The sequence below is a fragment of the Eptesicus fuscus genome, chromosome 11 (assembly GCF_027574615.1).
Source record: "Eptesicus fuscus isolate TK198812 chromosome 11, DD_ASM_mEF_20220401, whole genome shotgun sequence".
Classification (NCBI taxonomy): Eukaryota; Metazoa; Chordata; class Mammalia; order Chiroptera; family Vespertilionidae; genus Eptesicus; species Eptesicus fuscus.
This window is the reverse complement of record NC_072483.1, coordinates 92,920,077-92,943,753: the sequence shown is the minus strand read 5'-3', so window position 1 is coordinate 92,943,753 and position 23,677 is coordinate 92,920,077. Positions and strand designations below refer to the sequence as shown.

Sequence of the window (23,677 nt, the reverse complement as noted above, 5' to 3'; positions counted from 1 at the left end):
TTTAATCATATATATTAAATGCTATTGCTATCATTCACACAAAATATCAGTTCCCATAATGTACCATGTATCCTGATATTAAAATTGACCAATAAGCTGAAAATTCAGCTAAGACGGCCTTTAATATGTGGCCATCTCCAAGGCAGCTGGAACCGTCACATGTGACTTCCTTCTTACGTTGCTGCTAATTTTGTAAAGTTGGGATTTAAGATGAAGTCGATATTTTATATTTCAAGTTATTTCAAGCATCTAATTTATTTGAAACATTGTGAATCATCTACATTTCACATGTTTTATCAGCACATAACATACCAGCTACACGGTACAGCATTCATCAAAGACAACCGGTGAATTGAACCCCATGTCACATGTACTTACTTGAAATAAAAGAATATGCCAAGTGAGATGAGCAACGATGCAATAGACAATCCATGTCCAATTATAGCCAGGTAGAACAAATTCAGTGCTGTCTGTAATTGATAATAATAAAAAAAGGTAAGGCTTATGTCCGTACCACAATCCTACATGTGTAGAAGATCAAATTCAACGGAACGCACTATGTGTTCACAAACATGTGATCTTATGGCTTTCTCATTTGCTGCAAACCAATAGCAAACCCACATGCGGGTGTTTTTGCCGTTTTGTTTTTTTATTTAGCCTGCAAACCAATAAATGCCTGAACACATCTGGAATGAGGGATATTTATGCAATTTATCCAGTGACATCAACACATCACTTGTATGCCCTTCTTATGTAAGAATTAGACATCCTATATTAAGTATGCCCAGGAATACTGTCACTGGTCTAGGTCAGTGGTCGGCAAACTCATTAGTCCACAGAGCCAAATATCAACAGGACAACGATTGAAATTTCTTTTGAGAGCCAAATTTTTAAACTTAAACTTCTTCTAACGCCACTTCTTCAAAACAGACTCGCCCAGGCCGTGGTATTTTGTGGAGAGCCACACTCAAGGGGCCCAAGAGCCGCATGTGGCTTGCGAGCCGCCGTTTGCCGACCACGGGTCTAGGTCGTGTGCCGGGTGAAGCCAGCATGTCCCGTCGTGGTGGACAGGGACGGGTCGCCCCCTCTCTGTGCCTGAAACCAGGTGCCGTTGGGTGTGCTCCGTCGGGCTCCCCCGGGGATGGTGGAGGCGGGAGGCGTGCTTGTCCACGGGCTCTGCTTCCTGACAAGCCCGAGGCGGAGACCCATCTCCAGGCAGTAACTGAGGGCCTGCTCACCCCTTCTCCCTTCCTCCGGGGTTTGCCACGTTCTGTTTGGTGATTTGTCTGCAGTTCATGTGTCTGTAACGTACCACTTTATTGTGCATTTTAAAAAGCTTCTTCCAACTCTCCTCTGCGTAGGCAAGGAGGAGACGGCGCGTAATCAGAAAGCCAGCTGCCGGCGCTCAGGCCGCCCTAGTGCTGGGCTCTTCCGAGGGTCTCCCTGTGTCAGTCCGTCGGGGGAAAGCTGGGGGTGGGCTCACTGTTACCCCGCTATTACCCGGAGGCAGAGAGAGGGCATGGCTCGCTGAAGGCCACCCCGCTGGTCAGGTGCCCAGACGGAAGGCAACGAGCAGGACCCAGTCCATCCCCGGACAGACAGCCCCTCCCCCACAGGCACACACCTGCAGGCGGACCGGGCGCCACCCAGGCTTGGTTCCCAGACCGAGGCGCCGGCGGGCACCCCTACCGCCCGCAGATGGTTCCTCCGAGCACCGGCAGCTCGGCGGGCGCTGTCCCTGCAACGCTCCCTCCCCCTGCCCTCCTCCCGGACACGCGGGCGGCTCCCCAAGGCGGCCGCTGACCCCTGGGGCGCCCGGGGTACCCTGTGTGCGGGAAGCGAACCGCCCTGCCCCAGCGCCGGACGCACCTGCAGGCGCTCGTGCGTGTTGGTGTTGCACCGCGTGTAGTTGGTCCACGTTCTGTTGCTCGCCGGGTGTCTGAACCAGTGTCCGTCCTGGTCACAGATCTTCGTCACCTTCTCTTTAAAGTGGAGAAGGAGAAAAGGAGAACAGCCCCGTGACCCCAGGGTGAGGGGCGGGATGTCCAGGAGAGGGCCTGCCGGGGCCGCCGTTACCTGAGGGGTCGAAGTCTTGGAAGTAATCCGGGCAGTGCTGCACCGACTCGGTGCCCGCCGCCACGTAGTTCCAGCACAGCCACCCGTCCCAGGTCCTGTTGCAGAACATGCCTGGGGGAGGAAGGCGGAGTGACCAACTCCGGCAGCTGTCCCTGAGGACAGAGGCTTTTAGAACCATACGTGTATTTATCGATTTAGAGAGGAAGGGAGGGGGAGAGAGGAACATCCATGACGAGAGAACCATGGATCGGCTGCCTACTGCACACCCCACACTGGGGATCGAGCTGGCAACCTGGGCATGTGCCCTTGACCGTGAATCAAACCCGGGACCCTCAGTCCACAGGCTGACGCTCTATCCACTGGGCCACACGGGCCAGGGCCATCCATAGTCTTGACGGTGGGCCCACACTGACGTGGAACACAGGCTGTCTACTGACAATGAGACTCACGTACACCCTGAGCCACGCACGGTCTGAGCGAGGCGGGATCAGGTGACTCTGTCATTGTGCGCACAGACAGAGTGCACTCACACACACCCAGAGGCCAAGGCCGGCTGCACCCCGAGGCCACATGGTGCACCCTGCACACCTGCCAGTCATCGCTGACGGGGACGCCCTCATGGGTGCATGAGCGTGCAGGGATTACTTCACCGTCATGATTAGAATAACTGGTTTCCAAATTAAAATGAAACATGTCTGAATTTGTATGCAAATAGTTTAATACTTGATCATTCAACCCCTATTGACCTAATATCAGATCATTTGTCCTTGTCTGACTTATTTTAAAGATATTTTTAACTGAATAAATATCTTCTAATAAGAATGTTCAAGCAGAGGTACCCAAGTTCTTCTCCAAAGATAAACAAGTTACGCTGTTCAGTTATAAATTAAAATTTTAAAGGTTGACCAATGTGAAAAAACCCACATTTTTTCTCTTTCTCACATGCGAGTACACACTAATAACAACCTACTTTTAACACTTTAGTTACATAAATATATAAATATAAATAATATGTAAATATATCAAATATTGCAAAAAAATTTAAGATCTTTGTTTCCACTGATAGTTTAAAAATCTAAGAATAGCTAAAGTTTTTGTCTTTTGCTTTGTTGTATTGTGAGTTTTGCATTTTATATTTGAAGAAAACCATGGCGTTAAGGCTGCCAGATAAAATACAGGTACTATTTTCTATTACTGTTATTATTATTATTATTTTGCTAAGTCTGGCCACTCTCCTGGTGTTTCTCATCTTTACATCTTCAGAATTGGGGCTCATAAAGGCATTTAGGAGATTCCCAACAAATGCCTCAGACATGTCTGAAGACTCACAGTGGGAGCAAAAGCACGTATACTTCATTAACCTTGCTACCAAGTGTACTATTCAAAGTATAAGTCATATAAAAACCATTGTTCGTCATTTTATTATGCAAACTCCCATCAAGCAGCTCATTAAAAACATAACTACACACACTGAAGATCAACTGTCACCTATTTAATTCAAAACACATACTTAATTTGATATTTTAAATATGTTTATACCGTAAAGATTGTTACTAACAATATCCCTGTTGCACACATTCTTATTAGAATTTTGTCGGAGAGAGAAATTATGTCGTAAAGCGTTCTTCATAAATAAATAATAATGAAAACCGTTCATATACCAGAAAAATTAGCAACTAACCTATTTTTAGTCAGGGGCCTCGGACACCCATCTGATGGCATGGGGCGGTTTTCTCTTAGAAACATACCAGTGCGTTCAAAGTGAAATAGGCATGCTTACCTTCGGCGTGTTGAATGGGGTCTTGCATGATTTTCTGGTAGCATTCATATTGAGCCGTCATGATCTTGTTTCTCGTGACACTCAGCGGAAGTGAGTTATTGCTCTGCTCCTGATGGCTCTGTTCGGGTTCCGCTGCGACAGGAACCTACGGGATTGAGGAGGAGGAGATGTCAGGATTGTGCCGAGGTCTGTCGCCGGCCGTGGACTCCGCTGGGAGACAGTCAGGGCAGAGCTTGGTCCGAGGACTTGGTGGGCGAGTCCCTGCGAGGCGCACTGGCCCGTCTCCATAGCGACCATCTCCTGGGTCAGGTCCTAGTTCCAGGGACGAGCTAGGGGTGCCGAGGGCAGAGGACCTGGGCCTGGCCGTCTGGTCCTGCGAGCCTGACGCCAGGCCGCGCTGTGGGCGCAGACAGGCCGCCTGCACAGCCTGGCCCGCTCTCCTGCTCTGAGCGCGGGAGACAGGCCGCCCAGCCCGGCCCCTGCTTTCTTCTCCTCGACGGACACGGCGTGGTGCCCAGACGCCGGAGGGGCGCCGATGGCCCCGACAATCCTCGCAATTGTTGTCGTTTTTCTAATTCTGTGAGATCATGACAAGCTCGTGTGTGACACTGGTAGGTAGAGCTTTTACTCTGTGCACGTCGATCGAGGTTTTAGGGAGGGTCTACGTTCAGGTTCCTCCGGTTTAGTGGGACCATGTCAAGCCTCACTTCCATTTTAATGTCTACATGACTTTTTCTCCCTGTTTTGTCCTGTAAAATCGGTATAAACCTCTCTTCAACCTTATTTCTCTTTTTAAAATACGGATTTTTAAAATTTTTGTTGTTGATAGTATTACAGATGTCTCCAGCCCCCGCTCCCCCCCCCCCCGCTTTGTCCCCCTCCGCCCAGCCCCTATGACCCCCCAGGTCTTTACCCCCCCAGGTCTTCACCCCGCTATGGCCCGTGTCCATGAGCTGTGCATGTGCATACCAGTGTATACGTTCTTTGGTTTCTCTCTCCTCACCCCCCACCCCCACATCGAGGCAGGTCCGTCTGTTCCACGCCTCCCTGCTTCGGGTCTTATTTCGCTGGTCAGTTTGTTTTGTTCGTTAGATGCCACACGTACGGGAGATCGTGTGATGTTGGCCTCTCTCAGGTTGGCAGCCTATCTCTCCACTTCGGCATTATTGTGTTCACTGCTTTCCATAGCAGCTATTTTTCTCCTCTTCTTTTGTCCCCTGGTTCCTGGTGTTTCTGTTTTCTCGAAGGAAGTTGAGTTCAGGGCGGGCTGAACAGTCACACTCCCTGGGTGTGGTACCACCCGCCTCACCACCGTCGATGGCTCCCACTGAACAGGAATGCTGTTCCTCTGACTCGTCTTAATTTCCTCGTAAACACGCAGGCAGCCGGCGTGCTGCGCGAGTAGAAATGGAAACACGTAACAACATCAAGAAAATGCACCGTTTTTCTCCTGCTCTCGGGAAGTTTATAGAGATGCATAGAATCAGCATCGTTTTCATCCTTACTTAAAAGCTCAGTCCTATCTGCTTTGGCTCAGTGGATTGAGAGTTGGCCTGCGGACTGAAGGGTCCTGGGCTCGATTCCGGTCCAGGGCACAGGCCTGGGTTGCGGGCTCGATCCCCAGTAGGGGGCGTGCAGGAGGCAGCTGATCCATGATTCTCTTTCCTCACTGATGTTTCTATCTCTCTCTCCTTCTCCCTTCCTCTCTGAAGTTCATAGCAATATATTAAAAAAATAAATAAAAGCTCAGATTTGCACACGCTGTCTGAGAAACGGTCACAGTTCCTTAAATCACGATGATCCGGTTGGTGATCCGTGACGGGCGTCTCTGCCAGACCAGCGCGGCGTGGGCAGCTCAGGGCCACACTCGGGGGCGGGGGGGTGGTTTGGGCTGAAGGTCCGGGCTCCTGAGTCCTGGTCCGTTTCCCGCGAGGGCAGCGAGGGCGTCGGGCAGGGCAGGGCCCACTGCCCCTGGCTGCGGCGTTCCCAGCGCTCACGGGGCAGGAATGCAGCCTCGCTCTCCTTCGGTTCGTTTTCTGTGTTTTTCTTGAGTTCCTTTGTTTGCCTCCTGGTGGGGTTTGCTTGGAAAACCACAGGCCAAGTATTTGCTGGCATCGGATCGGAGGAGATCAGGTCCCTCCGCTTCTCCTCCGGAGAATGAGCCCGGAGCCCGGCCACGGTTCTAACGGGGGACACGCCGGGCCGGGCTGGGGTGGGGGCTGCAACTGTCCACGGGCGTGTCTTCCTGTCTTCCTGCCTCGGGGCTCCACTGGGAGCTTTGCAAGGAAATTCTGATTATTACAGCCAGGGTTAATGTGCGACGGAGAGAAACAAGCGAAATATTGCTGTAAAGAAACATGAAATTTGGTCTCGCCGGTGTGGCTCAGTGGATAGAGCACTGGCCTTCGGACTGAAAGGTCCTGAGTTCGATTCCCAGTCAGGGCACATGCCCGGGTTGTGGGCTCGATCCCCAGTGGGGGGCATGCAGGAGGCAGCTGATCCATGATTCTCTCTTATCAGTGATGTTTCTATCCCTCTCTCCCTCTGCCTTCCTCTCTGAAATCATTAAAAATATATTTTTTTAAAAAGAAACATAACATAACTGTGTGGGGCCTATGACGGTCCAGCGGGAGCAGCTGCTTGTTCGTCCTCCCTGGCCCTCCCTCCACCCCCAGCCCCGCATCCCCTGCGGAGACGGCAGAGGTGATGTGCACACACTCGTGTACACGCCTGCCCCACGCCGGGCAGCCGGGCAGCCGGACATGGACATGGCCCAATGCGGATCTGAATGACAGGACGAGGAAATGAATCCAAAATCCAGCGCACGATTCCAAATGGGGTTTTAATCGATGTCAGCCAATCAGTGGGCAGAATGGGAGACAGACCAGCAGGTTAGGATCTGCGGGTCTCGGACTCCTCAGACCCGGCTGAAATAGGTGACCTACTATGCACCGCTGTGCTGTGAGCCATCCTGTTTTTGCTTTCAATCTGACCAGGACTTTCCTCTGGGTCTTGTGTAGCTGTGTCCATGAAATTGTCTCACCCTGATGTTCCCCACCCAACTGCGCCTCCATCCCGTCGTCCCTGCTCTGGGACAAAAAGCCGTAAAGCGCACATGGACAGGAAGTACATCACTGCTGTGCTGACCGGGTGTAAACACAGCATCAAATAACGGCATGTCGTTCTGTGGTGATTCACCGTTATCCACTATAGATGTGTTATTGGAAGTTAGACAAGCGATAGTCATAGCGAGGCAGGTGTATCAGAAAGAAGTGTGCTTACCGTAAGGAAAGCCAGGAGGCACAGGAAACTCAGCACACGCCTTTTCTCCATCACGAGGCCCAAATAAAATACGTGTGTAGTACAAATCAAACTGCAATAGAAAATGAAAAAAATGCAATTCATCAACATTTATGAAATAAATATACACGGCTCTCAGCAGAGAGTTTCTTTCAAATGACACAATAACTTTGCTTTAAGGATTTGAGTAATAGTCTTATGTATTACAAAGCTAAGAGCATTATGGCTTAAAATACTGATGAGCTTAATTACATTTCAATTTAATTTAATTAGTATTACAAACACGAAAGCTTCTTGCATATACATTTTTAGTAATTACAAGACGTCTTGTTTTCTTTTCCTTTACCGAAATTGGGATAAAATAATTAAAGTATCAAAGTAAAGACTTTTACAAAACATAAAAGCACCACTTTTGATGGCATATTTACTATAAAACTTATCTTTATTTCCTATAAGTATTAATCTCTTTTTTAATTTTCTGAGTTTTCAATACGTTAAAGGGACAAATTGCTCTTGGGCCAATTTCTTGAGAATCAATATTCATATTTCATTAAAATGGCCTTATACTTTTATAGAAATGGCCTTGTAATTTTATAGAAATTATTCTTCACCGAAGGACTGAGTTGTGGTTTTTTTTATTTTTAACCAGGGACTAAACTTATTCCCTAAGTCGTCGACATTATTAGGATTTGGTTGCAGAAGACAGACAATACCAAACAAAAGCATTTCTGTTCAGCGTTTCTAAGAGTAGATAGAATCCTGAACAAATGGACACCGGCCCCTAGACCACCACCCTGAGCTCACAGCATGCTGGGAAAAGTGTGTGACACTCCCTGTACGGCGCCCGAGAAACCCCCCTGACAGTTTCTTAAGGGGTACAAATTACCGTGGTATCGTCATAACATATGGTGACAAACGTGTAAAAAATGTTTCTCAAGGAGATGAAACATTTTCCATCAATAGATGTTTGCCAGGGAAGGATAACCTTAGATTCCATTTTGTTGGGAAGTTGTCCTGCTTTTTATGATGGGGCGAGGGTGAGAGTACGAACTCTAGACACCTTGCCATGTGTTCTGTGTATTGGTTTTATCATCGTTTGCTATGGGAACGCGCCATGAGCTAGCAAACAGAATCTCTGCAGGCTCCCGTCACCAATGACTCACCTGGAGCCGTTTATCAGGAAACGGGAGCAGTCTCCTACAGAATGCTTCTCTCCTGTCCGCTGTCCTGGGGTTTTATGATTAGCTGACCTTAAGAAAAATATAACCCAAAAAAGTTAGAAACATTGTACTAATTTCAGATATTGAAAACCAGGCATGTTATAACAGAAGGGAAATATTAATCAAGTTTTTACAATTCAGTAATGAATGAGCTGATATCTTAGTTTTTATTACATTTTCATGAGAAAAATCTAATTTTCTCATACTTACATGCACAGTTGTCTCCAGACTCAAATCACATTTTCTCTTGGATCATGTTCAACATTGTCTTGAAGAACTTCTTAAATGCTGGGGTCATGACCTAAAATATTGAGTGATATAGTAATTAATATCATTTTAATGGACCAAAATTATTCCCATGATAAATTGAAATTTTCAAAACAAAGACCACTATGAAAATGATATTTTTATTAAACTATTCCAATTTTTAAAAGTCTCTCTTGCTTACATTATATTGGTGATTTGTCATACATAGATGTTGTTTTTCCATTAGATAGAGAAACATCAATTTTCATTTTTCCAGGATACCTGGGATACTGAAAAATCTAACTGAATATTTTATTCAAGTAAACTTCAAAGAACTCTAATAGATAAAAAGATTTTAAAATTAAACCCGAGTTTAATCTTCCTTTGAATAACTTTTTTTGTCTAATCTTCTTTTGGGATGTGGTGTTAGTTTTGTGTATCTCTCTTTCCCTTGCTGGTATGGTTTCTCAGAGCCAGAAGCCATTTCTGTAAAAAAAAAATTACTTTTACTGATTTCAGAGAGGAAGGGAGAGAGAGAGAGAGATAAAAACATCCATGATGAGAGAGAAACATGAATTGGCTGCCTCCTTCATGCCCCACATTGGGGATCGAGCCCACAACCCAGGCATGTGCCCTGACCAGGAATCGAACCCTGACCTCCTGGTTCATAGGTGGATGCTCAACCCCTGAGCCACACCAGCTGGCCACCAGAAGCCATTTCTGATTGACCTTCATATACTTTGTGACTGGCAGGTGCCTTACATTTGTAGTATAAATGAATGAAAAAACGAACTGTTAAAGCACTTTAGGATTTTAAACTTAAAAACAAGAACATTAATCATAACCATTGATGATCATTTATTTTACGAATGCTTTTATAAATGCCTAACAGAAGGCTTTACATAGTGTTGGAATCTGTACTGACAATAAAAATGGGGGCAGGGTTCTTATGTCAGCATGCTTAGTTCCTTACATAACAAAGTCCTAAACTACTCAGATTTCCAGTTCTGTGGTTGGTTGGATATTGAACAAACTGTAGTTTACTGTACTGACTTGAAAATCCTAACAATTAAGCCAAAATTTAAACATTATTTCATAGTTTTCTGTAGCGAATGCATATAATACCAAAATATACAAATATAAATGTAAATGGATATTATTCTATTTGGAAATCAGGTTTTTATGAAACAATTCTTTGATGACTTACACATGAGTAAGTATTAATTATCTTTAATAATGGAAGGGAAAAGTGCTTCAAAAACCTGTTTGGAGTTTTTCCTGAACCCAACGTATCTGAAAGGCCTGTCACCCCACACGGGCAGGTATTCGGTTGCTTATCTAAGTGGCTTCGAGATCCCCGTCCCCAAAGGCATCCCAGGGAAATGTCTCTGGTGTGACCACATCATTCCGGCACCGATATTTTAAGAGGACTTTGTTCAACTCACAAAATATTTATCCTCGCAAGTAATTTCACTTTTCCAGCTGTCCTTCCCCAGTCCCGGCGAGCTGGGCAGGGGCCCTCTAATCACGGGCAGGTCTGTGGGCCCCGGCTCCTCAAGGGCCAGCAGCAAGTGGGGGGGGGGGCAGGCTTCCAGGCACACGGTGCGCCCCTGCCCCTTGTACCTGGCGTCCCATTCACTGAGTCGTCTGCTCTACAGAGGGCCAACCCAATTTCCTCGCCAGTGGACGCGTGGCGGTGAGAAGTGGTTATGGAGGAATTAACCTAATTCCTTCACCACGAGTTCTCTAGATCAACAGCAGACGCGTCGTGCAGGGAACGCCATGCAGACACATCTGAAGGTCCGTTTAAACCGAGTCCCATACGGTCGATGTAATGGCACGGTTGCTATCAGGAGGTGTAGGCTGAACTGTATTCCTTGGTTTAGCTCTCGGTGCTCTGCGTACTGTCTCTAACATGATCATTCAGCAAGTGGTTCGGTTCTCTCTTTTTATTTTTATTATTATTTTTAAAATATATTTTTATTGATCTCAGAGAGGAAGGGAGAGGGAGAGAGAGAGGACACATCAATGATAACAGAGAATCATCGATCTTCTGCCTCCTGCACGCCCCACACTGGGGATGGAGCCCACAACCTGGGCCTGTGCCCTGAGCGGGAATCAAACTGTGACCTCCTGGTTCACAGGTCGACACTCAGCCACCAGCTGGGCCAGCACGTGGTTCTTTCTCCAGCATTGACCTTGTTCTAAATTTACCTTTCCTGAAATACATCCGATAGTAACTGTCCAAAGCCGGTCAGCAAATCGCTGTAGATCTCTCCCAGGCCTTGTTAACGTGGTTGCATGTTGCCTAGTGAAATGCAGCGGCTCTCACTCCGTGCTGAGAAGATGTGAAGTATTTAGCCGGAGGAGGACAAGTTGAATGACTACCTCTACGGTGGGTTTCTTTTCAAGTGCACTTAGGTTTGTTTGGTGGGAAAAGCACTTCGCCAAAGCTGAGCACACTCATTCTAAACTCTGAAGTGGCCTTGTCATCCCAGCGGGACTCGCAGCAGTTCCTGGCGATTTCTCTTTCTAACCACCAGCTCCGTGCCTCCCCTCAGTACTATGTGATGTTCCCATCTCAGCATTAAACCAGTGGGGAGAGTCGGCGCTACTATTAGAAACCAAATAATGTCTGTGCACACGGAATAAAAAATAGCTTATTTCCAAACAGACTGCTCCTCTTGCCCTGAGAATCACCAGCAGAAAGTAAAAAGGATGTATTTCATCACAGCAAGAACTGGGAGAAATAACGACCACCTGCAGATCTCAGACAACATCCGAGGCTCTCAGGTCTTTATGGGATGTTAATCTGGTTTCATTTTTTTTTTTTAATCGCCACAGATCTCCCCACAAGACACGTTTCACAGATCTTACTGCTGAAATCATAAATTCTAGCCAATCTTCTTGACTCACTTCCATGTGAAGGCATGTTTTATTCTACATAAAAATTATAAATAGAAGTGACAATACTGATTTGTCAAACACAAATATATAAACCCTATACATGCATACGTGCCTTGCAAGCCTGCTTCTTCTTCCCCCCAATTTTTATTACTCTTGTGTATACTATTCATTTTCTTTTCTTTATAATAAGTCTTATTTTCAGTTGAATTGCCTAACCCTAATACTAAAAGTGCATGTTCAATCCAAGATTTAGGGAAAAAATACAACTTTCATCTTCCACTCCTCCATTTCCAAAATATCTTAGATTTTTGTAGGCCCGGAGCCATGTCATGCTCTCCATTTATTTATCCAGTCTCCAGAACGTTGGCTAACAAGCATTCCCCAGGCATGACTAATTTGCCATCCAGTATCCTGACCCGGTGTGGGGGCAAAGCCAGGCCATCTGCGATCTAGTACGTGCCTTCATGGATGGTATCTGACACCCGCTACACTTCTCCTGAACCCAAAGCAGGGCTCAGCCCTGGTCTCCCCCCCCCCCGCCCCCCCGACACACACACTCCCCACCTGCCTGCAAACGGACCCTCCTCTGTCCCTGCGCGTATCCTCACCGCCTCCCACCCTCTCCTCGCTGCTGCTTGCCTTTTTCTTTTTTGGCAAAATCGACGTCTTAGAGTTATTCTTGCAAAGTGCTGTCTTTCCTCCCAGCAGAACCTGCTGAGAAAGAGAGGCCCGTGCAGATGGCAGTTTCCCGCCCCAGCACGGCCTGGCGTCCCTAACCCTTTCCTGGATGCAGGGGGAGGAAACGCCATCTAAGAGGCTTCCTTTCCCGACGGCTCTGCCTGCTCTGAGGACGGACTCCCAGCCTGTGGGCACGTGGCCTGGAGCGCGGTTAGGCTTTAGGCTCTGGAGTGCACAGGTGCCCGGTCACCGATATAGCCGAGACCAGTGTCCCTCAGAGCGGGACCCCGCTCCCCTCCCTCAGCATCAGCACCAGCACGTCCTGAGCAAGTTGGGCCCCACCCCCGACCCCGACCCCTGAGCCGAAACCTCTGGGAGAAGATGGGTCCTGCACTTTAGGGAAGGCCAGGGAAGCTCTCGGCTGGCGAATTTGGGGAAATACAGCGTAAAGACGTCACCCTCACGGCCGTCCTGACCCCGGCGCACGTCACCCCGCGGTCTCCAGGGCCTGGCCGATGGAACAACAACTGTTCAGCGTGATCAAGAAGATGCTGTGCGGCCTTCCGGGCCGGTGATGCCCGAGAAGGGCCAGGCGACGGCCCGGCCCGCGGTGGAGCGCGGCGTGGAGCGGGCGATGCAGGAGCAGGACCCGCATCCCCCCGCGTGGCCCCCGCCCGCAGAGAGGGCGCCCAGACGTGCGTGTGGAGCGACTTGCTTACAGAATGGACTTAGTCCAGCGGGAGAAGGCTCGTGGCCTGGATGCCACTCCCCGGAGTTTAGACTCCGTTCCTCTCGCCGGGCCCGGGGTGAGGTCCAGGAGGTGAAGGTGCCTCCCGCTAACAGCCGCGGGGATGGGGATTCCACTCCACAGCCGCGGGGAGCTGAGTCTGCCAGCACCCCGAGTGAGTCTGCAGCGGCTCCCCTCCCAGACCCTCCAGAGAGCCAGCTGGCCAGCACCGCGGTAGTGGCCGTGGACTTGAACACGAGACGAGCTCCCGGACGCTGACCTATGGAGCCGGAGAGGGCACTGCGTGTTGTGAGCGACGGCGTTCGTGGGAGTTTGTTACAGCTGGACCGGAACACGCACATGAATCCTTACCCACGAGAAACCATGTTCCCAAGCAAACCTACGTGCTGCTGTTCTGCTTCCCACCTGGGCAGGCACTCCTCGTAGCACACGCCCCCCACCCCGGCCCCCTCCCCCCCGCGGCCCACGCCCCCCGCGGCCCACCCGCTGGCAGGATTGCCTTCCCGCCTCCCCAACCTGCTGTGTGATTTTGGCAAAATGAATACAACTCTTCGCTGCCTGGTTGACCCAATTAGGAAACAGTAGTGAACTTGACCTTTTTTATTTTATTTTTAAAATTATCTCTGTTGTTGAATGGATTATAGATGCCCCCTTTGTGTTTTGTTTTTTTTTCCCATTGACCCCCCCCCACCCACACCCACCCCTCCCAGGCCTTCACCACGCCATTGTCTGTGTCCATGGCTGTGCATATATGCATCACGTTCCCCAGTGAATCTGTCCACCGCCCCTTGCCTGAAATTCAGGCGTCTGAACGGGATCTTGAGCCCGTTTCCTCTTGCACGCCTGTGGGAAGACGGACGCCGGAGTCAGAAACACAGCTTCACGCTCCAGTTGTTGCAACACCTGAACTCGTTAAACCTGGACCCTGGCCTGAAAGGGGGTGCGTGGCTCAATCACTATTGCCTAGAATTCTTATAACTCACCTTGTCAGATTGTTTTGCATTAAATTACCTGATAGATATAAGAAGCTTATTTCATAACTAGAGGCCCAGCGCGCATGAAATCGTGTGCAAGTCGCTTGCTTCCGCTGGCTTCAGCTGGCCGCCCGCCCATCGCTGCTAGTAGCTCCTGCCCTGCCCCGCCCGCCGCGAGAACCGCTGCTCGTTCGGTCGTGACGGCGTTACAGCGGTAGGGCCACTGGCTATAGATATAGATATAGATAGATAGATAGATAGATAGATATAAATAGATATAGATAGATAAATACTTAGAAATCATTAGCTAATGCTATGATCTTTATTCATCTAGGATTCTAGGATTCACAGCAATGATAATGAACCAAGGAAGTCCAACATACGTGGCCAAGGTCATACAAGACGCTTAGGGCTGACCCCAAGCTAAGAACTCAGATTCTCTGACCCTAAATCTGGGGCGCTTTGCCCCTATACCCTATTGACTCGGAGGACTGAGTCATTTATTTAGATAATGAAGGCTTAAAAAGTACAGAATACATTTCTATGTTGCTTATTCACTTATTTTTGACTAACCAATTTTCAGATTTCACTTAACAAACATATATATTTTTTCTCACACAGTTTCCTGTATTAATTCCTACTCTTAGTAATGTCCAATTTGATGTATGTATGTATGTATGTATGTGTCTTCCATTAGTAAATGGCTTGGCAACTCAAACTTGCCATTCTGGTAAGGTACCAAAAAGTCAGTATGTACTATCTCACGTTCGAGCACTTCACAATGCATTCTGAATTAAGAAACACGTCTAGAAATTCCATTAGTCCCCTTACCCTCTTTATTGAGCATCTACTTTCACCGAGTCATGTAGGGAGAGAGAAGAGAATATATGTGAAGGTTTCTTCCCTCCATGAAAATAGTTACCAAGCTGGAGGTGATGCTATGTTGAGGGGCTTTGCTCATCATTGTAGACACAGTCCACAGAAGCCATTCATGAGCTTCTAGGGAGGGTGATGTCTCCCACATTAGAGACGAGAAGGTAGTCCTGGGCCTGCCACCGCTCTGCCCATGAGCTTGAACACATTACCTTCCCTGGTGTCTCTTTTGTAAAACAAGGGGGGAGGAGAACTCTAAGGCTTGGGTAGAGGTTCTACGTTTATACAAAAAGGAAGAAATGGTGCGTATAGGAACAGTTTTGTTCAGATTCCCAAATCCTAAAGGGCCCTGGAGCCAAGCCGTTCCTGACGCTGTTGGTTCTGGCTCGGGGAGGCCTTCCCAGGCCGCCTCCTATCAGTGTCGCTGGAACCCGAGGCAGGGAAAGTGGGCCATTTGGCGGGATGATGGTTCTTTTGTTCCTCGGGGCTTCAGGAAAAAGGCATCCAGGCCAAAAAAGCCCGTATCTTGATCCCGCCTCTTCCTCTCCCGCCTCTTCTCAGAGGCATTCTCACTTTGGAAAGGCCATTTGGGGGAAGTCTCATTCTCTCTTCTCCACCGAGGAACCTGAAGCTAGAAAAGGAAACACGTGTCTTCACCAGCCCTACAGGCTTCTGGGAATGGAATCTGCTCAGCTCCTCTGGGCCGAGCTCAACGCATCAACCTCGTCACCCAAAGGACCCTGGTGCGCCTGGGACTGGACACTGACGATTGGAATTTTGGCCACACTGCCTTTTTATCTCTTTTGCGTGTAACAGAAAGTAAGCCGGGTAACAGTTTAAAGATTATAGAGTCCCAGAGATTACAGGGCATGCTAAAAAATGATTCAACAAGGCATAAACCCAATAAGGTAATCAATAAAATAGGTTATTCCATCTCATTCATCAAAACCCTATGAATGACCTAGTATATAAAAGTACATGTGATAGTCAGTTTTAAAAAGTCAATTTAAAACTGTCATTGAAACTTCCACAAAGTGTTGCATTTTTGCAGAGACACCTGAATTCAATGATCACTATTAAATCGCACATGCTAAGAAAATATATTGTCAGTATTGACTAATGGCACAGTGTTCCTTTTTTCAGAGAAATATTGAAATAAATAAATGGCACCCAACTGACATTTAATAGCATAATGGAGGGACAATGTGTGATACCAATTCCAAGCAGGGGCAGTGTCTGTACTGGTTACACATAGGATTAGACTTCCAGGTTTTTAAAACCAGCTCAGCCTCATACTTACAGGTTAAACAATCCCTGTAAAAATAGTGTTCTCCGTTGCAAAGCAGTGCCTAAGCCAGAAGGCTAGATGAAGTCATGTACATGCACTTCTAGACCTCAGTAAATGTTAGCTATTATTATTATATCACCTTAAATATTTAGAGATACAGATAAGCTCACGCATGTTTTAAGTTATTTGCCTCATTTTCCATAGCATTGTAAGTAAAATTAACCCTACATTTCAAGCTAGGGGTCATACACATCTTGAGTTTTTTTATTCTGCAGAAATAATAATTGTTTTTATTGTCATTTAAGTCAGTTATAAAAATGTCAAGCAAAGCGAATGATTACAAGTGTCTTTCCAAATATGATGTCAATCAAGTTAGGATAACTGTATCTTAGTGCTGAGCTTATATAAACTGAAGCTCTAGCACATTGCTTGCATAAATTATAATCCAGCAGTCACAAACAACTATCACATGCTAATCCAATTAAAATCAAGATATGAAACCTTTCAAACTTGACTTTAATTTTGGGTTGACTTTTAGCCTTACTAACAATGGATTGGGAACAACAAAAAGAATGTATTGACTCTGTGCTTGCTGGCTTATCTAATGAACATTCCAGGTTGAATAGCTGAATAACTTTCAAAGAGAGATAATATTGTGATTAAATTTGGGACTTGATTTTACACTCTGAAGTACTTACGGAAATAATTTTCCCATTGTGGGCATAATTAACCACTTTCCGGTAATTTTGGTCACCCTCTTTATCTGTGAAAGAGGCAAGTGGCCAAATCTCAGCCCAATTAGTAAAAGGTGGGAGGGAGCCTGAGGAAAAATAAAAAAAAAAAGGCTTTGTAGCTAATGGAGATCTAATGTGGAAAGCGTTGCTTGCTCAGAGCATAGAAACTAAAGTCATCTCTCCAGCTCTTTGCACTCAGAGCTCGACACCTATTTCCTCTCCATCAAGTCCGGAGTCAAGTTCTCCGTGAAAACATGTTTTCTCCCACAGGCAGCAAGATCAGAAAAGATAGCATTCTGCTGGAACTTTAAAGTACATAACGTGGTGGTCGTCCATCATCAAAGTTATTTAGAGCTTTCAGTCTTTCTCAGAAATTTTGTACAGCCCCTCCCGGCAAACCTCGGCATTTGGGAAGCACGGGAACTCGCAATACTGCTGATCCAACGCAACTCACCTCTCCCACAGAATGAACCCCTCTTTCCAAGAGGCAGTCTCTTCTCTCTGGTCCGAGGGAAGCTGCCCTGGGCACTGAGGTCGGAGGTGACTGGCATCTGGTCAGACAAGCACAGTCCTCACATTTGGGTTGGCGTTGGCATGGACACGGGGTCCAGGCGACGGCCTCAGAATACTCCCCGGGGCATTTCTGTTCGGGTATCAGGGGAAGTTTTCTCTTGCTGCAAAGCAAGTAGGGCCTGTGGATCGGGCCACCCCTGTATCCCTTCTGCCATATGGAGGACACCTATTCTTTTAAAACATATTTTTATTGATTTCAGAGAGGAAGGGAGAGGGAGAGAGAAACATCCATGATGAGAGAGAATCATGGAACGGCTGCCTCCTGCACGCCCCACACTGGGGATCCAGCCTGCAACCCGGGCCTGTGCCCTGACAGGGGAATCAAACCGTGACCTCTTGGTTCATAGGTTGACGCTCAACCACTGAGCCACACCAGCCGGGCAGGAGGACATGTATTTTTAAAGAAATGAAGCCAAGCAGAGGCCACCAGCTCAGAGCTCGGATTGTGTATCTAAGGGAAGATTTTTTTCTGAGTAGAACACCCAGTTTTTTCTCTCTCCCGTGTCAACAGGCAACTAGCATTCACGTTGTAAAACGAAACAGGTTGACCCAACACTTGTCGCTTAGAGCATCCCATGGATGGAAACTCGGCATGGGTCCGCGATTGGACGCGTCAGCTCATATTCAGTGACAACAAAGAGTGAAGGAATTCTACTTTACACGTCTGGGACAGCCTTGATTTGTAAGAAGAAGTATGTTTTCATTGACATTTCATTTCACAGCCTACTTTTCAATTCATACCGAAAAATATTACATTTCCTTTGAGAAGTAAATGTTAGTTTATAAAAAAATAACCATTATGTATATAGTTGAGGCAAAAGATATGGTGAAATAGAAAGTTTCCCTCAGGTTTAAATAGGATCTCTTTCCTGTCCTGACAGATTTTTTCCCCCATTTTTACAGTCTTTTATTTTTTTATAGAAGTGGAAAATTGACAATTTATATACAAAAAGTAAATATTTTTATTCTATTTGTGACTTATTTTGATTGTGTTATTATAAACAATAACAACAAAAAAACAATAGGGGAATATTATCAAGAAGGTGAAGAGAAGTTACTGAACTTTAGTTTATTTCTGAAAATATACCAGGGTTAAAAATCTTACATCCCAACTCTTTTCCTTGTGTGGAGTTATTACTAGATAAAGGAAAATAGGAAGGATGTAGAGGAGAAAGTGATGGAGGTGGGAAGGGAGGGAGGAAGGAAGGGAGGAAGGCAAGAAGGAAGGAAGGAAGGAGGGAGGGAGGGAAGAAGGAAGAAAAGAAAAACCGATGGGTGTGTCTCAGGTGAATGCCACACTTCATATAAAATTAACTCTACTTTCTGTTTTTTTTAAAAGAAGCCAGCAGAATATTGATGGTACTGAGATTTGTTTCTTTACAGGGCTTCTATGTTTGAGCCTTAAGCAGGATTCCATCTTAGTATTTTAATAGATTTATTATTGACTCACTTAAGCATATTTATTTAAAACCAAATACATCCCAAGAGCTATGTTAGGTCCCCTGGGCCCAGAAAGGCCAGCTCCCTGCTGTCAGAGAGGCGAGCCCAGAGGGGAGGTGGGGAGGGGAGGGAAGGCCGTCGGAACAGGAACAGGACCGGATTCTGGGGGGTCAGGACACGCGCTCAGTGTCCCATCGTCCAGGTGGAACGATGAGCCTTCGAGCTGCTCTCCTTCTGTCCCCTCCAAACGTGGCTTATTTCTCCTCCTTTCCTCCCGGGACCCGTCTGGATTGGGACTGAGGAATAGACTGTCCCGCGCAGAGCGCCCCGGCCTGGGCGCTGGGACCCGCGGCTGCAGGGCCACCCGCCCGGGGAGGTGGCCGCCGGCCGGCAGCCTCGCCGAGAGCTATTATCAACGCGCTGTATGTTTTTTCCTGTTTCACAAACATGTTCCCACAGGACTTCTAAAATAGCTTTCTTCCTGCTAAACCGTGGGCCCAGCACTTTTGCTGCCCAGCCCCCAGGCCAGGAAGTGATGGGGGAGAAGGCGAGGCAGCGACCGCTCCCCCGGGGACCCCCAGCCTGGCAGGGTCTCCAACGACCCTGCCGTCAGAGCTCCTGAATAAACCCTTACGTTGTACACCGCGTAGGTTTTCATTTAGCTCTGGCCGTTTTGTGAGAATTATTTGTGAGCAAGCGTACTTGAAAAGCATGGGAACACATTCTTTAACGGGTGAAGATGCACAGACATTCAGTTAAAATTTTTCTGTTAAATATTTTATGAAGGAAATCCAGAAGATTCTACCCCTGCGTGATAGACGACACCAGTTGGTTAAAAAAAAAAGAAGAAAAAGAAAAGAAAGAAAAAGGAGAAAGAAGAAGGGGACGCCCTGAGGAACCGAGCGTTGTTTGTTGGCTTGTCGACACCTTCGAGCTTTTCAGCCCAGCTTTGCTTGTTTGCTGTGGTTGGTACTTAAAACAAGAGACTAATAAGAATATGGAAAGCCGAAACCGGTTTGGCTCAGTGGATAGAGCGTCGGTCTGCGGACTGAAAGGTCCCAGGTTCGATTCCGGTCAAGGGCATGTACATTGGTTGCGGGCACATCCCCAGTAGGGGGTGTGCAGGAGGCAGCTGGTCGATGTTTCTCTCTCATCAATGTTTCTAGCTCTCTATCCCTCTTCCTTCCTCTCTGTAAAAATAAAAAAATAATAAAAAAAAAAGAATATGGAAAAAGCTGGGATTTGGTCCCCTTTTGCAGTGTGTGTGTGTGTGTGTGTGTGTGTGTACATGCATGTACATGCGAGCACATGGCACATGTGCTTATAGGTGTGAGAGAGACAAAGGGAAAGCAGAAGGGCAGGTTTTCCTGCTTTATTTCCTATGCAGGGAAGGGGTGTTGGAGTCAACATCATTGAACGTCAGGTGGAGGAAGAGCAGGATTTGGGGAAAATGGAACGGCGCGGTCCATTAGTGCTGACAGGGCTTCCCGAGGGGCCTGGCTCCCGTCTCTTCAGGACTTCACTGGGGTCCGACCGTCCTCAGGGGACCTGCTCTGAGCTCCGAGGCCTGAGTCTTCCCTGCACGCGAGGCCTGCCCCCCGGACAGGCTGAGTCATTGGACTTGTTGGATCTCTGCTCTGCCTTTTGCCCTGGACGTGGGTGCCATGGGGCCTTACTAATCGCTAGGTGTCCAGGGCACTGCCTGGTGTGTCCGGAAGTTTTTAATAAATAAAGGGAATGATTATCCGTTACAAAATATGTGGCCGTAGCCATAAAAATGGACATCGTTCTGATGATTTACAAAGACTAGTCACCGCGAAGTTAAGGTGTATGTTGGAGGAATAAAAGACTAAAGTGGTTTGTCTTGTATTTGTAAACTAAAGAAATGCACTTCAACGCATCAAAAGTGTTTCCTGGCGTCACAGGCAGTGAGACAGACAGGAGCAGAGCAGGGACGATGGGCAGGTGCAGGTCACCAGGTGGAAGTCCCCAGGCCTGGGACGGGCAGAGCGGGGACAGCAAGGACCTCGCCCCAGGGTGACCTTCCTCCCTGAGCACATCGCCGGGGTCATGCGGGTTGGACCCCTGCCCGTTCCTCCCTGGAGATAACATCGAGGCGAGACCGAGGCTGCATTTCAGCTCCAGGCCCAGAGAAGCAGCCAAACCAGACCGGTGACCCGCGGCTGCCTCAGGACCAGCTGCACTGACGAATGAACCCCTGCCCCGGTGCCGACCAATCAGGGGAGACCACGACTGAGAGAGCACCCCTGGAAGCTGATGGATATTCTACTGAGACCCCCCCCCCCCAGAGCGCCCCCAGGACTCCTACCTGCAAGAGAGAGAGAAACTCGCTCAGCACGAAGGACCAGTGAGCTCCCCGCCACACACAGGGGAGCACACCCCTGCCATTCCCCCCCCTTCCCTCTGAGGGGCCCCAGGAGACCGGCAACCGGGGAGCAATGGGCAGCGGCAGCTCGTCCCAGGCTCCCCCGACCCTGTCTCCAAGGCCCCTTTGCCCCGACGCCCGTGAGCCAGAGCAGCCCGCCCGCTCTCAGCGGCTTCTGTGTCCTTGTTTCCTGCCCTGAGTGTGTTTGCTGTGGCCAGTACCTTCTGCTACGTTCCTACACTGTCTCTCCACTGAAATCTTTCCTTCCAGAAGGTAAGATCGGAGGTCTCGCTGTCTCCCCGGTAACACTAATACTTTTGCAGAAAACTTTAGAGAGATCGGTAGGTGATGCTATGGCAACTACAATGGGAGAGTTGTGAACATTTTCAAATGAGCTGTTTTTTTAATTCTTCTATAGTGCATAGTCCGCATTTTACTTTTGCCTGCTAATGTTAGATATCGGTGCTCACATCGACTTTCACATTCTAAGAGAGAGAAAAAATCCCAATTTAAAAACAAAATACGGAGAAGTCTTTGGGCATCAAGTGAGGACGGAGTCCCAAGGAGATAGAGGTGAGAACGGTTTGGTATGAAAGCTTTCTTGAGCAATCAGCGTGCGCGTAGCTAAAATGTTGCATTTTAAAAATGCCAGTGTCCTCAGGGTGAAGGTGAATAACCCCAGGATTTTAACTGACCCGAACCCGGGACCACAGGACCCTCCCGCCGGACCGCGTGCTCCCTCCGCGGGTTTCCTGCCAGTCCCGCCTCTCGGCTGCCCTCACTCAGCGCGTTTTATAGAATCCCAGCAAATCCCAGCAAAACCACGGAGCTTCCGTGGTCTCCGCCGTTCATGTCACCCTCTCTTCCTCCAGCTCCACCCAGTGTATAACACAAACTTTCCCGGGAATGCGGAATTGGCTTTTTCCTAAAATTAAGTGGCAATTACATGTGAAAGAGAGCACACGTGAAGTAGCTCAGAGCACATCAAGTGTTCCCGATCCCTTGGGTGACATGCCCACGTCTTCCTTTTCTGCCCTTTCCCTGCCCTCAGCTTCCTCCCAGGCCTGGGCACTGCTGAAGCTCTTTGTAAAGGGGTGTTTTCTTTGTAAAGGGGTGTTTTCTTTGTAAAGGGGTGTTTTACACGTGAATGCCTTTAATGGACCTTTCACGGAATAGTGATGGCTCACAGCTCTGAAGCCCTGGGAGGCACTTCCACAGCACAGCCTTCCCCCTCCAGCAGCCTTTGAAACTCCTTTGGATTTAGGAGGCAGCCCCAGGGAGTGGGAGGGGGTTGGGTTTTCCTCTGCACAACAAGGGGAGGGTCCTGAGATCTAAGCAAATGTGGGGGGGGGGGGGAGGAGGGGAGGGAGAGGCAGATGGGGCAGAAGAGGGGAAGAAAGCTGGAGAGAAAGAGAGAGCGAGAGAGAGAGGATATTCCATAGTCCATATAGGGGAGGCAACATGGGAAAAACAAGCAAGAAACGACAGGAGAAAAGCATGAGCATCAATGGGCCTCATATTTACGTCTCAGAATTTCACATTTCAAAGAGACTGACGCATGGATTGTCTCCCTCGCCATCGGAGGTTATTGCAAGTGACTATCGCTAGCTGTCATGCGGGTGATCGCGACCTCGGCCTCCCCGGCTCCCCGCCTCTAAATGTTCCATCACGTGTGTGACAGGCGGTTACACTGCGTGTGCCCCTCCCCTGTGAGGAGAGGGAGAGGCCGTCATGGGACCAGCGTCTCATGTGCGACACTTACTCATATTCCAAAGGGACAGGAGAAGGTTCCGGGCAGACGGAGGGTCCAGCAAAGAAAGAGACTTCCCTCAGCCGCGGGACAGCCGCTCCTCGGAGCAGCGGTCCTCGGCCTGCCCTGGCGATGCTCTTCTTATTCATCCCGGACTGGCTTGCTGACAGCGCCAGGACCAGTGTAAAAACCGTGATGTATGTCTCCACAAACATTTGAAAAGGCAGAGGGAAACCTCACGTCGCTGTGCGCACACCTGTGTCTTGGGAGAACTGAGCAATGTTCTTTTTCCTGGGGTTAGTCACTGGTTGAGTCTGATTTAGACGGATGCTATCTATACATCTATGCAATTTAGGCAATTACTTTGTCCCTCTTATCTGGATATCCATATAAAGTGGGAATAATCCTCTACAATAAAAGGGTAATATGCAAATTGACCGAACGGTGGAACAACTGGTCGCTACGATGTGCACTGACCACCAGTGCCGGCCCCTATCGCTCGACGGTGAATGGGGAACTGGGGGTGGGTGGCGGTGGGGGGCGGGGCCGGCTGTGGGCAGCCGGGGAAGATGGCCCTGATCGCAGGCCAGGCCTGGGGACCATACCTGTGCAAGAATTTTGTGCACTGGGCCTCGAGTTATATCATATTTAGGGATGATGTAGTACATGGTAAATTTGTAGGTCCCATTAGTAAGCACTCGTAT

General features: G+C 48.2%; 1 protein-coding gene across 1 annotated transcript in view; it reads right to left on the bottom strand.

Annotated features, from left to right (window-relative positions):
• Positions 1–23,677, bottom strand: part of CALCRL (calcitonin receptor like receptor) — a 70,960-nt gene that overhangs the window by 24,208 nt on the left and 23,075 nt on the right. The window contains exons 2-8 of the mRNA XM_054723288.1: positions 8,587–8,677; positions 8,320–8,401; positions 7,139–7,229; positions 3,857–4,001; positions 2,077–2,187; positions 1,870–1,982; positions 379–470 (exon numbers count right to left, since the gene is read on the bottom strand). Of these exons, the coding sequence (XP_054579263.1) occupies positions 379–470; positions 1,870–1,982; positions 2,077–2,187; positions 3,857–4,001; positions 7,139–7,189 (512 nt within the window). The 5' untranslated portion in view covers positions 7,190–7,229; positions 8,320–8,401; positions 8,587–8,677. The remainder of the gene's footprint in view (positions 1–378; positions 471–1,869; positions 1,983–2,076; positions 2,188–3,856; positions 4,002–7,138; positions 7,230–8,319; positions 8,402–8,586; positions 8,678–23,677) is intronic.